General features: G+C 39.3%; 1 protein-coding gene across 1 annotated transcript; it reads right to left on the reverse strand.

Moving 5' to 3' along the window:
* Window positions 1–252: 252 nt before the first annotated feature.
* On the reverse strand, window positions 253–12516 carry LOC127003798 (protein amalgam-like; the record flags this gene model as incomplete). The annotated part of the gene is made up of 8 exons (XM_050870853.1): window positions 12457–12516; window positions 12190–12339; window positions 10978–11121; window positions 9273–9413; window positions 8581–8827; window positions 7975–8102; window positions 7563–7773; window positions 253–281 (listed from the first exon to the last, which is right to left on the reverse strand). Coding segments are annotated over exons 1-8 (1110 nt in total), but the record flags the coding sequence as incomplete, so codon positions are not given.
* Between the last annotated feature and the right edge of the window lie 304 nt (window positions 12517–12820).

Below are 12820 nucleotides of genomic sequence, written 5' to 3' on the forward strand. Positions count from 1 at the left end.
TTATTTTGTTTTTGTTTTTTATTTGCTGTTATCGTTATTTTCATAGTTATTATTATTATTATTATTATTATTATTATTATTATTATTATTATTATTATTATTATTATTATTATTATTATTATTATTATTATTATTATTATTATTATTATTATTATTATTATTATTATTATCACTTAACATTATCATTATTGTTAATAGTAGTATATAATTATAGCTAATAGTAGAAATAGTAGTAATAGAAGCAGCAGTAGTAGTAGTAGTAGTAGTAGTAGTAGTGTTGCCTCTTCTACCAATACATAGTAGTAGCGTAGCAGTAGTAACTTCCACAATAATATCTGCGGTGACAATGCTGTTCAGGGTTGGTGGCAGTTAAGTCTGTATGCGTTACAAAGCAATAGGTTTGAAGTCATGGCCGAGGTGCATAGTTATGTTAAGTTCGGAACATCAATTCTGATCAAAAGAAGCCACAGAAAGTTTGCAACGTATACGGAACACCAAGATTAATAAGAGGCGAGTCGGATCAGGCATTTGGGAAGGTGAGGATAAGGTCGGGCCAGCGCTGACCCTCACTGAACCCCCAGCCACCTGCCTCAGCCGGGCGGGTCAAGGGTCAACAAGGCCTCATTACCGGCGCTGATCAGATGCAGCGGCGCCTAACACCAAATTTGTCCCTCTGACGCCTCGCCATAATGGATCCCCGGAAAGGCCTTGCCGGGAGGAGGAGGAGCAGGAACAGGTGGAGGAGGAGAGGGACTGAGGAGGAGAATGAAGAAATATATCCAAGAAGAAGAGAAATGTAATAGAGGGAGAAGAAAATAGGCGAAGAATGAGGAAGAGGAAGAAGATGATGAAGAAGAAGAAGAAGAAGAAGAAGAAGAAGAAGAAGAAGAAGAAGAAGAAGAAAAGATGATGATGAAAAAGAAGTAGCAGTAGTAGTAGTGGTATAGTAATTATTATTATTATTGTTGTTATTATTATTAGTAGTAGTAGTAGTTGTAGTAGTAGTCAACAACAACAGCAACAACAACAGTACCCTAATCCTGTAAAACTAGTACACCATTCTCCCTCAAGTCGTGTTGAAGGAATCTGCAATGATAATAACAGAATTCCCTATGAATAATGTAATGATCATGAGAGAAGATCGCGAGAAAAGAACTCATCTGGCCGTCCTTGTCTGCCTGTTTTTTCTTTCCATATTTTTGTTTGTTTGTACATCCCTCTTTGACACCAGGTTCCCATTTACTGCTGGGCTGATAGCACGGATGGAGTGAATACAAGAGTTGTGTATTCGAGTTCGAATACACTGAAATAGTTGTAATTCGAAAACAAATACTCCTTGAAAGTATTCATGATTACATTGATGAATACTTTTCACTGAAAAATACAACTGAGCATAGCACTGTTCTAAAGTTATGTAGCAGTAAAATGAGCTCATGAACCTGTACTATACACGACGATTACACGTCCGCTCAGGAGGTTGCACTTGTAAGGAACAACGGCTGGTATTTCTGATAATGAATTTTGAAGTATTCGTCATATTATTCGCAGAATACGAATACTTTTTCCCTTGTATTCGAATACGAATGAGAATACTTTGATTTCTATCAAAAATTATTCGAATACGAATACACCTACATACAATATTCGAATGTATTCGAATACGAATACCGAATACGAATACTCCATCCCTGGTTGATGAGGTCACAGGTCCCTGGAGACTGCCCACCTGCCCATACGTCTCCACTCCAACGGGAATCGACATGATCTCTCGGTTGTAAGCAGATGTTCATTTAGCTTACACGAGCTTTCTTACATCATGTCACTGATATTCTTCTCGTTGTCAGCAATTCGACATTAGGGGCTATAAGCTGTATATGTATGGATGTTCGTATTTCTGTACGTACGTATGTATGTATTTTCTCTCTCTCTCTCTCTCTCTCTCTCTCTCTCTCTCTCTCTCTCTCTCTCTCTCTCTCTCTCTCTCTCTCTCTCTCTCTCTCTCTCTCTCTCTCTCTCTCTCATAATGGTCCTGATTGCAGAGAAAATGACAAATGAGAAAATTACGCAGTCACAACACATGACACACACACACACACACACACACACACACACACACACACACACACACGTGACATAAATCATTGGTTATTTATCGCCCGCCATTTTTAAGGGACAAGATATTGCACCCAGTGTATCGTCAATGGGAAAGCCGAAGTGCTCAATAATGCTGTGATTCGGCGAGATGAGAGAGAGAGAGAGAGAGAGAGAGAGAGAGAGAGAAAGCAAAGTAGCCTGTTCCTAATCCCTAAGCCTAAAGTGATACATCTTACAGTCACCTGAACGTTATTTCTCAGCCTCAGCAAATATGAAGTAGAAGAAATTGCGGTCACGTAACTTTTTTTTCTTTTTAACGTTAAGTATGGATGGGCGATGAAGGGAAGGGGAAGGAGGGTGAGAGAAAGAAGGAAAAGGATAAGGATCACCACGCCAAAAGCTACATCCTCCCAAAACATAGACCAAAATATGAAGATGAGAAAAATGTGCAGGAAGGAAAAGAGCGAAAAAATGGATGTACTTATAGACCCCTCGCGATTATTATTTTTTTTTTTTACAGCTAAGGAGACAGTTCCAGGGCGTAAAGAAAAATATATAAAAAAAGCCCTCTACTTACTGCTCCTGAATAGAGGTCAAAGGAGTGTCCAAAAAGAGAGGTCAATTGCCCGTTTATAGTCGTTGCCGTTTTGCCCACGCGACTCCTGGTGGTTTTCTCTTCTCCGGAACAGTTTTGTGGTTAGTCTTTCCCTATCCATTGTTCCCTTATATTGCCTTTGTTTTCCTTTGTTTGCCTCTTATCTACACGACTTGCTCCTATTTTCATTTGATAATCTATTTTCTGGTTTTTATTTACTACTTTTATTAGGTTTTTCGTTTGTTAGCTTCCATTGGTTTTGTGTTCTTGCTTTGCTTGCTTATTTTTTGGGTTGAGGAAGCGGTGATGGAGATTTTGGAGGGGGTTGTGGAGGTCGAGGACGAGGCTGTGGAGGTTTAGGAGAGCTGTGAGTTTACCGACGGTGGAAATTCATATCACTTCTTTTGCTATCTGTATTCTTAAATACCATCATTGTTTCGCTTAAGAAAATGTCACAAATGTTATTCATCATAATTTGGCAACACTATGGCAGGGAACTGTCACATATAAACTAAAGTAATGTATAAAAGTCCTTAAAGCTGATAAGAAAACATTCATACACATTGTACATACGTAATCTACCATGAAACAACTTTTACTCTTTATAACATGTAAAAGAAAAAAGAATCAATAATTTGTATTCAGCCACCGTTAGCATGTCTTAATTAAAAGTGTGCCCGTAATTAACAAGGGCAAGGTAACATTTGTTTTCACAAGTTTTTACATTAATACCTCATGAATCACAGTCTCCCTAATATCAGGGGTCTAATCTTCGTTGTAATAGCTGTACTCTCACAAAGCGATTTATATTGGCAACACAACAAAACATTTGTTTTGCCAACACAACAAAATATCTGTCACAGAAACACCACATGCATATGTAAATATAACTCAGTGGGCTCAAGGTAAGGTGCAACAGGCTTGCTGCTGACATCATTCTGTTGAAATTATTCAAGTTTGCTCTGATCTTTCTACTTCCTCCTTTAAACAGGTCACCAGAATGTGCATGTAACATTAGTTTGCTTTTGGGGTATGAATTCTTAATGTCACGAAAGTTTGGTTAGATTTAGTGTAGATGTTTCTTTAATATACCTTCAATGCCACTCACGGTCGTGGACAATATCTTGTCATGCGACTTAGTTTTCTTGGTGGAAGGGTAAAGGAAAAATGTCTCCTTCGTGGCCTTTTTCTTCATCACCATCATCGTCACCATCTTTCTGTCCTTTTTGTTCTTTTTTTCATTTTCATCATCTTCATAATCTTTATTTTTCTTTATAATTTATTATTATTGTCATGAAAATCATAATTACTACTGATAACAATGATTATAATAATGAAGATGGTGATGATGATGATGGTATATTAATAATAATAATAATTAATATAATGATAATAATAATAATTATAATAATAATAATGATAATAATAATAATAATAATAATAATAATAATAATAATAATAATAATAATAATAAAGATAATAATAATAATTGTAATAATAATAACAATAGTAGCAAAATATATAAAAAAAACACTCCTGAAGAATAAAGTTGTTACAAAAAGCTTTGGTTAACAATGTTGTTCCTTACCTTTGTCTTTATGAATGGGAGGAGGAATGTCGTGGACGTATCCACTAAGTTTGAAGGCCAGTAAATAAACTTAAAAGAATGAAGGGTGATGGTTGGATGGACAACATTAAACAGTGATAAACGAGTAAACAGAGGAAAGGTACTGGTTCTGTCATACACCGGGGAGCTTTATTTTTTCTCTTTTCTATTTTCTTTTCTTCAACACGACCTCTGCGTGTATCGAAACAACACACGAGAAATTAATCAAAACCAGGAGAGGGTATTCGCCGGCTGCCTGGGCATTACAGTTCTACCTGCACACACAAAGAAGGACCATCGTGATGGTATACACAGGGATGTTATAAAAGTCCTAATCACTAAAATGAAGGCAGGTCGGTGCCCGGCAAAGTAGTGTCGACGAATGAATCTTGGTATTGTCTATTCGATGTGGGGGGTGAAACGAATGGGTGACATGAAGAGAATAGGTCATTCTTGAGAGCAGGGAGAATTGACGTGGAGAGGGACATAACTGCAAGATGGCGCCACTATAAACACTCGCCTGCGCCAGAACGGGCTGGGCCGACCATCAGGCCCCACCTGGAAGAAGCCTTGGGCCGACCATCAGGCCCCACCGGGAAGATGCCTACCGGCGCAATAGGCAACAACGTAAAAAAAAACAAAAAAAAACAAAACAAAAAAAAAAACTGGAGGAAGTACCGCGATGTTAGAATATGGAAAAAAAAAGTATCAGCTGTTGTTAAGGATGCTGGAATCGTGGAGTAGGCAGATACAGTAGTGTGCAGAGGTGACATACTCGTAGTAGTCTAATGCAGGTGACATTGAAAAGGTTGTGTGTCAGTGTTTGTAGTAGTAAACATTATCAGTGACAAACTAGGCAGCGAAAGACTACGTAAGTGTGCATGGAATGGAATTGTATGATGCAAGAGAAAAAATTTCTTGCATCATACAGTTGTTTAGACTGTAACTTAAAAGTTGCCATTTAATAATAAAATAAGAACGTAAGAACGGAAGGAGTCTGCAAGAGGCCAGTAGGCCTATACAAGGCAGCTCCTGTGAACCTGACTTCACCTAACATCACTATCCATGAATTTGTTTTATGAGTTGTAGTCTAAACACTGTAAGGCAGAATTAAGAGAGAGAGAGAGAGAGAGAGAGAGAGAGAGAGAGAGAGAGAGAGAGAGAGAGAGAGAGAGAGAGAGAGAGAGAGAGAGAGAGAGAGAGATGAGTAACACGAGTTGATTTTGGAGAAAAATGGATTTGACGAACGAAATAAAAAAGGAGACTGATTACATTAACAATTGCCGATCAGTTAATTGGGCCTTCAGAGGCAGTAGATACTTAGTGACGTAATCACAGATAAAACAAACAAAGAGAACTCTGATGATGGAGAGGCGGCACCACTCTTTTCAGCAGACAGGCCAACAGCTGTCTCTGAAAGTAGAAAAAGTTTTGATATATGTATATATTTTGGTGTTCTTATATTCATATATATCTATATATATATATATATATATATATATATATATATATATATATATATATATATATATATATATATATATATATATATATATATATATATATATATATATATATATATATATATATATATATATATATATATATATATATATATATATATATATATATATATATATATATATATATATATATATATATATATATATATATATATATATATATATATATATATATATATAATCTAAATATTGACCATCAACGAATATATTACTTTTCTAGGCAGTGAAAACGTTAATCAAACATTTCCTTGGGGTATTGGGCAGAGAAAAGGTTAAGAACCGCTGCTATAAAGATAAGTTTCCTGATCACGACTGTATAAGCAGATTATTATAAAATGATATAAGCGAAAATTCAAATTATTCATATGAGCTTGTCGCATCCTGCTTCAGAGCAGCTCACGCCTGGACGTGGACGCACTGGGCGCCGCTGGCGTTAGTGCTGCACCGTACATCATGAGTTCATGATTTCCGAAACAAACACTCACTCACCTCAACTCCCTCATTCTTCGTTGGTCAAATCGTTTCTTTAATTTCCACTCATTCTGTTACTAATCATGAACTAACGGAAATCATGCGGTGAAGTCAAAGTCAGATGTAAGGCAAGGAAGCAGGGATCATTATGATGCAAGAAGCGAGTAGCGTGCTCATTGATCGCCCTGTCGTCATTTGACTAATGTAGTGATGAAGAATAAATCTTTAGTAGTTGCAGCAAAGGTAAGTATCATATATTAACAGGTACTTTATTGTCGTCACGTGGTGGACGCATAGTTTTGTTTCTTGAGGAAGTGACACAGATGTGAAGTAATACTTCAGTAACTCTTGCAAAAGTCAATAATATGTAAATAGCAATATAAATATTGCAAAGCTAAGTTATAGCATGTGCTGACGCCACGTGGTGTTTACATTGTCTAAAGCAGTAGCTCCCAACCTTTTTTATGTTGTTCCTCCCTTCAGGCAGTTCAACCATCCGGATTTCCCCTTCATGTGGACAAGGACTAGCCAAACACGAAATTTACTTGCTTGACAACACAAATAACATAATAAACAAATAGTAGCCAAACACAAAATTTACTTGTTTAAAAACACTAATCAATCAATCAATATCTCTGACGCCATGTTTCCTCATTATTTCAGTCAACTAATTGCTAGTAATTTATATTTCCCTCAGGTTAAATTTTCCCCCAGGGTAAATTTTCCCCAGGTTGAGAAATGCTGGCCTGTAGCACTGGAGGAATAAAGTAACGTGAACGTGGCTGGCTGTGTCCGTAAAGTTTTTCGTGTCACGTCCCAGGTGACGCTCCGCCCCTAACACTTGGTCTTGTAGGTACGAGAAAATCGATGGCAGTCTGGTGAAACTTTTGCTGGAAAAAACCTGCAGATCAGTCTGCTGGCGCTAAATGTTTTAGGAGATTTCCCAAGACTTTACGATGTTGAGCTAAGTGCTAATATTTTGTGTGTAAAATATTTGTTGTGTAAGCTAGAAAAAGCCGTTGAAAATTTTGTGTCAAACTCCAATGAATATTTTGAGGACGAATGACGGTATGAAAAATCCTGGCTGTAAAGGAAGCACTGGAAAGAATGAAAAGAGGGAAGGCTAAAATATATATATATATATATATATATATATATATATATATATATATATATATATATATATATATATATATATATATATATATATATATATATATATATTATATGTCACTGCTAGAGATGATTGAATTATGATACCAGACTCATTTACCTTTACTCGTGTAGAATCTAAACACTTCTGATCTCGCTGACCACCCGAATTTGTTCTCCACGGCCACAGTCACCTCGTAGTCTGTGGCAGGCTGCAGATCTTGCAAGGTGTGGTTCGTGTACCACTTGGAACTAGTCGGATCTCTAATGGCCGTCAGCGCTGAGTAGAGGCTGACACTCCAGCTGTCCGTGGACTCACTCTTCGTAGAACCCTGAAGGACTGGATATAAGTCACAGCCACCCAGGATTGCGAATCTTAAAGGATTTCCGATACCGAGGGAAAGACAGAATACAGGCTGTGCTGCAATCTTTAGGGATCGGAATTCATTTACTATTTAACAGTACGTTAGCATCAAGACAGACAGTGCGTTTATACAAAGAAAAGAAAATACAGGGATAGAAAATCCACTAACTGCATATTTACGGTACTGGAGGCTGTACATTACGATGGGTGTGCGGCTCTCAGCGTGCCACATGAGAGTGTACGAGGACGGCCATGCACCTGCCGGGCTGCTCGTCACCTTGGGAACCTTGGGCACCCCTGGCGGCGGCGAGGCCATCACCGGCACAAATATACAATAAGTTAACCTCGAGTCAATGTCAAGCGTATTCATGATGATACTAACATGCAAAAAAATCCTATTATAGCCATTTTTGCTCGCAGTCTGTTGGTAATGATTGTAAACTGATATCTAATGCCGTACATGATTTTAAATGCTAAATGGTTTGCTATCAACACGGATATAAATCTTAATGGAGTAATATTTTCATATGAATCACCCAGTGTTGAGAAACTTATTTTGGTATTTTTATCTGCACGTTTCAAGACATGTGCTAAGCAAAGATTATTAATAATTGTATTTGCAGTGTTGAGTTACCAAAGCATGAAGGCACTACGGAGTCGCACGCTCGGTGCTACTACTTTCATTTACTTCTTAGAGGAATGGAGAAACATTCATCTTACCTATAGCCTATGTCAGCCTTTGCTAATACAACACCTTAAACAAATTTGTTCTCACCAGTCAGTCTGAGAGTTTTCATGATCACTCCTAGGGAGTTTGTAGCTGTACAGCTGTAATCCCCAAAGTCATTTTCCGTGACGGTGGAGATGGTAAGGGTGTGTCGGTGGAGAGTGTGGCGGGAGGACACGTGGGAGTCCAGGGCGACAGGCTGGCCGCCGCTGCTCCAGGAGATGGTGGGGCTCGGCCGACCGTGAACAATGCAGGTGAGGGCAGCCTCGTCACCCTCGCCGGTGTGGATAATCGCCTGAAACGGTGTTATGCATGTCACCTGACTTCAAACGGGAGGGAAATTAATGCAACAGCTCTCAAGACACATGTATTTTACAAGTTTACAAATTGTTTTACTAAGTGAAATTTTCTACTTCATTAGATATGAAAATTGAAATCACAGACGTGCTATTAATTTGGCATACCTCGTAACTATCAATGGAACCTTTAGTAATTGAATTTGTATCTGTAATCTGACTCAACTGTGAAGTCAGTTTGGGCGAGGCCCGCGAGGCCCTGGCCATAGCGCTGCCAAATCTTAATCATTGTATACAGAATATCTAATACACAATTTCAAATACTACGTAGATGACATATGAGGGAGAGAATGGTGTATTAGGGGTGATGCAGCAGCGATGTGAAGAGATTCGGGCCCCACCCAAACTGACGTCATATTTGTGTCGAACTACAATGCTTCTTACCTCCTCCGTGATGATCTCAGGCGGGTACAGCACCTCGACAGCCATGCTGGTGGTGGAGGGTTGCCCAATGCCATTTGAAGCTGTGCACAAGTAGATGCCTTCCACGTGTCGGTCAACGTCCTCTAGAGTGAGGCTCACTCCCTGCCGAGGTGATGTTCATGAATCATCAAAAGATACTCAACGAGTCATTTTCATCATCATTGTGGGCCATGGCCACGTATGATAGAAATGTCCAGTTGGAGACAAGGATAGTTTGTTGTCTTAAATTCATATATGATCACATATTCCCCACGAATCCCCATTTTTCCAGCGTTCCGCTCTCCTCATCGCACCTCTGTAATCATGTTAAAGTCACTTGCCAAGATCGTTATTATAGTGGTCTGTGTGTCCAAGGTCCATGTTGAAGGCTTTATAACAGACTGACGCTGTTCATGAGGCAGTCAAATTCTAAAAAAAGGCCTAAAAACTACTTAGGACCTTTCTTTTCGAGAAAAGCTGTCACCTTGGGGGAGTGTTGTGGTGGATGATTTAAGGCTTAGTTTACGATACTGTTGCTGACCTCATTAATATTTGATTCATACGTATAACATGTATTTACAGTTAGATGAGTTATCTCCTTGTGGTTTTAAGAGATAAGTAACTATAATAATAATAATAATAATAATAATAATAATAATAATAATAATAATAATAATAATTATTATTATTATTATTATTATTATTATTATTCATTACTCATTATTCATTATTATTCATTATCATCGTCGGGCAAGTTACTGACGTCACCGGTTCTGTCACTCGTCAATATGATGTCTAACAGTGCTGGGCCTGCGTGGTCCTGTGTGGCTGTCCTCGTGCGGTCGGCTGTGTGCTGGTAAGCGCGTGTCACTCATCTCTGTACATCACCGGCCTCAAGGACTCCTGTTTTTCCTTGTGCTCTGAGGGAGCCGATAACATTAGATAGAATTATGTGACTTTCCTTTTGTTCTCTTGGTTAATGCAATTACTACCCTTCTGGGTATATCCTTTTATCCCTCGTGACTCCGCTATGCAGAGTTATGTCAGTAAAAGAATATAATGCTTATCCCCCGATCAGTTTTACCTCTTATGCTCTATTAATTTTACGAGTGACGGCGAGCTTGGATTAAAATAACATTTTATAAGTTCTCATTTTATATATATATATATATATATATATATATATATATATATATATATATATATATATTATAAATATATCCATATATAATATTCAAATCTCATCTACTTCGTACACTTTATATTAAAATGACGACGTATTAATAAGAAACGACTTATCATTAACAGTCATGCTGGGAGCCATTAGTTAAATTATGTTTCTAAATGGCCAGGACTTCCTCCAGCCATGATGAACTCCAACCTTTCCCCTACAGCTGACGTCACACTGATTGGCCGGTAATTAGCCATTACTGATTTGTTCCCCTTCGTGGTCAGCGGGAATTCATTTCTCCTTTCAATATCGATGAAATAGCAATTTATACAAATAAATTTAAGACAGAAAAGTATAAAAGCAAATATAGAGTAAGTGTTCCCCGCGGCAGTGGAATTGTGTAATGATGTGAATAATTACAGTATAACACAAGACGAAAAATACTTGTTGGTAGAGGGAACGCGCCACGCACTGCGGCGGTCACCGGAACAGACAGACGTGTACGAATATATTTACCTCGACAGCGCGGGCCCCGGAGGGTAGGTGACCTCTTTGGCGGCTCCAGCTGATGGCTGCAGGGGGGTTGCCGTCGGCATGACACTCGAGGGTCACACTTGACCCCTGAACTACTTGCTGCTGAACCGGAGTGACCCTTTTCACCTGTGCGTTCAGAGCTAGGTCAGACACGTGGAAATAATGATAAGCAACAATTCCTATCTGAATGATACAAGAATTATTTACCATTCAAGGGAGAAATATGTCATGGGAAAATAAGTTGATACAATGGACCGTATTGGCTATACAGATAGCGCCACATGTGGCCACTCATTGAACTGTCAAAGCAGTACTTTCCATAGAACTCAAGTTATGTACTAGAGTGCGTCGATCCGAAGCTGCCTCCAGGATACAAGGCCTTGATGCCGCCACCGCTCCAAGCCAACGACTGCTCACACTTTACTCCTACCCGATTTCCTGACTCTACTATTTGACATGGAGGAAAATTGGAATCGGGTAGGAGTGAAGTGTGTGCAATCATTGGCTTGGGGCGACGGCGGCATCATGGCCGTGTACCCCTGAGACAGCTTCAGACGCACTCTAGTCTATAACTTTAACTCTATGGAAAATTCAACTTGGAGTTGAGTGGCTACATGTGCCGCTGCCTGTCTAGCCAACACGGTCCATTATCTGAACAAATTTCTTGTACTATAGTGCAAAAGGGAGGCAATGGCAGAGTGCTTAGCCTGCGAGCCCGGCGTCCAGGAGGACCCGGGTATGCATCCCACCCACCGCCACAAGCTAACAATCTAAAGTCAACGCCGAGTAATTTAAAACTACCCACATGCTGTTCTGAACAACCGGACTCTATATTCTCTCTCTAAAAGAGGATCAAAGATTAACTCCGGGGTACAGCATGAGGCGAGCAAGATGGCGCCACAGTAAGCACTTGTCAGTGCTGTAGCAGGCTGGGGCCGACCACCAGGACCCACCAAAGAGTCTACCGGCGCCACAGGCGGAACGTAAAAAAAGGAGTGAAAGATACTCCGTTGAAATTGAGAGAAAGACGAATAAATTGACAAGAACAAAATTGAGACATTTCCCATATCGCGGGAGAGTTTAATCTTTTTACCTGCAGGATTTGGCTAATTCATCCCCTTCCATACCAGTATAACAAAGCTCTGCGTGCCGGATGTTGTTTACATGAAGGCCAGCCGGAGCGGCCTTGCTTACCGTGGGAGGGTACTGGACGTCCAGCGTGTGGGTCACCTCGATGGCCGGCGAGGCCTCGATGCGACACACGTACTGGCCCGCGTCGCTCCTCCGCACGCCTCGCAGGGTGAAGGAGTTCCCGCTCTTGGACAGGCGTTTAAACCGACTCAGCTGCACGTGTGAATAAAAGTATGTTTATGACTTCTATAATCAAGCCTACCAATCTGACTGTAAAAAATAATGCCATGTTTTCATACATTTAAACCACTGATTTCAATAAATGCTTACAGAAATGTTCCCGATAAAGAGCAAGCGTTGTTCATTGTGCGGGAAGACAACTTTGAACATCAGCATGTGGCTCCCTGGAAGCAGCATAAATTGCATTATTATAGTATATATATATATATATATATATATATATATATATATATATATATATATATATATATATATATATATATATATATATATATATATATATATATATATATATATATATATATATATATATACACACACACACACACACACACACACACACACGCGCACACACATTTTTGTCTGTCTACATATACTGACCCGGGTTCTCCACCTGGCAGGGGAAGGTGATGGCCCCGCCCACCTCCACGGAGAAGTGCTGGCCATTAGTCGT

The sequence above is a fragment of the Eriocheir sinensis genome, chromosome 26 (genome assembly GCF_024679095.1).
Source record: "Eriocheir sinensis breed Jianghai 21 chromosome 26, ASM2467909v1, whole genome shotgun sequence".
Lineage (NCBI taxonomy): Eukaryota > Metazoa > Arthropoda > Malacostraca > Decapoda > Varunidae > Eriocheir > Eriocheir sinensis.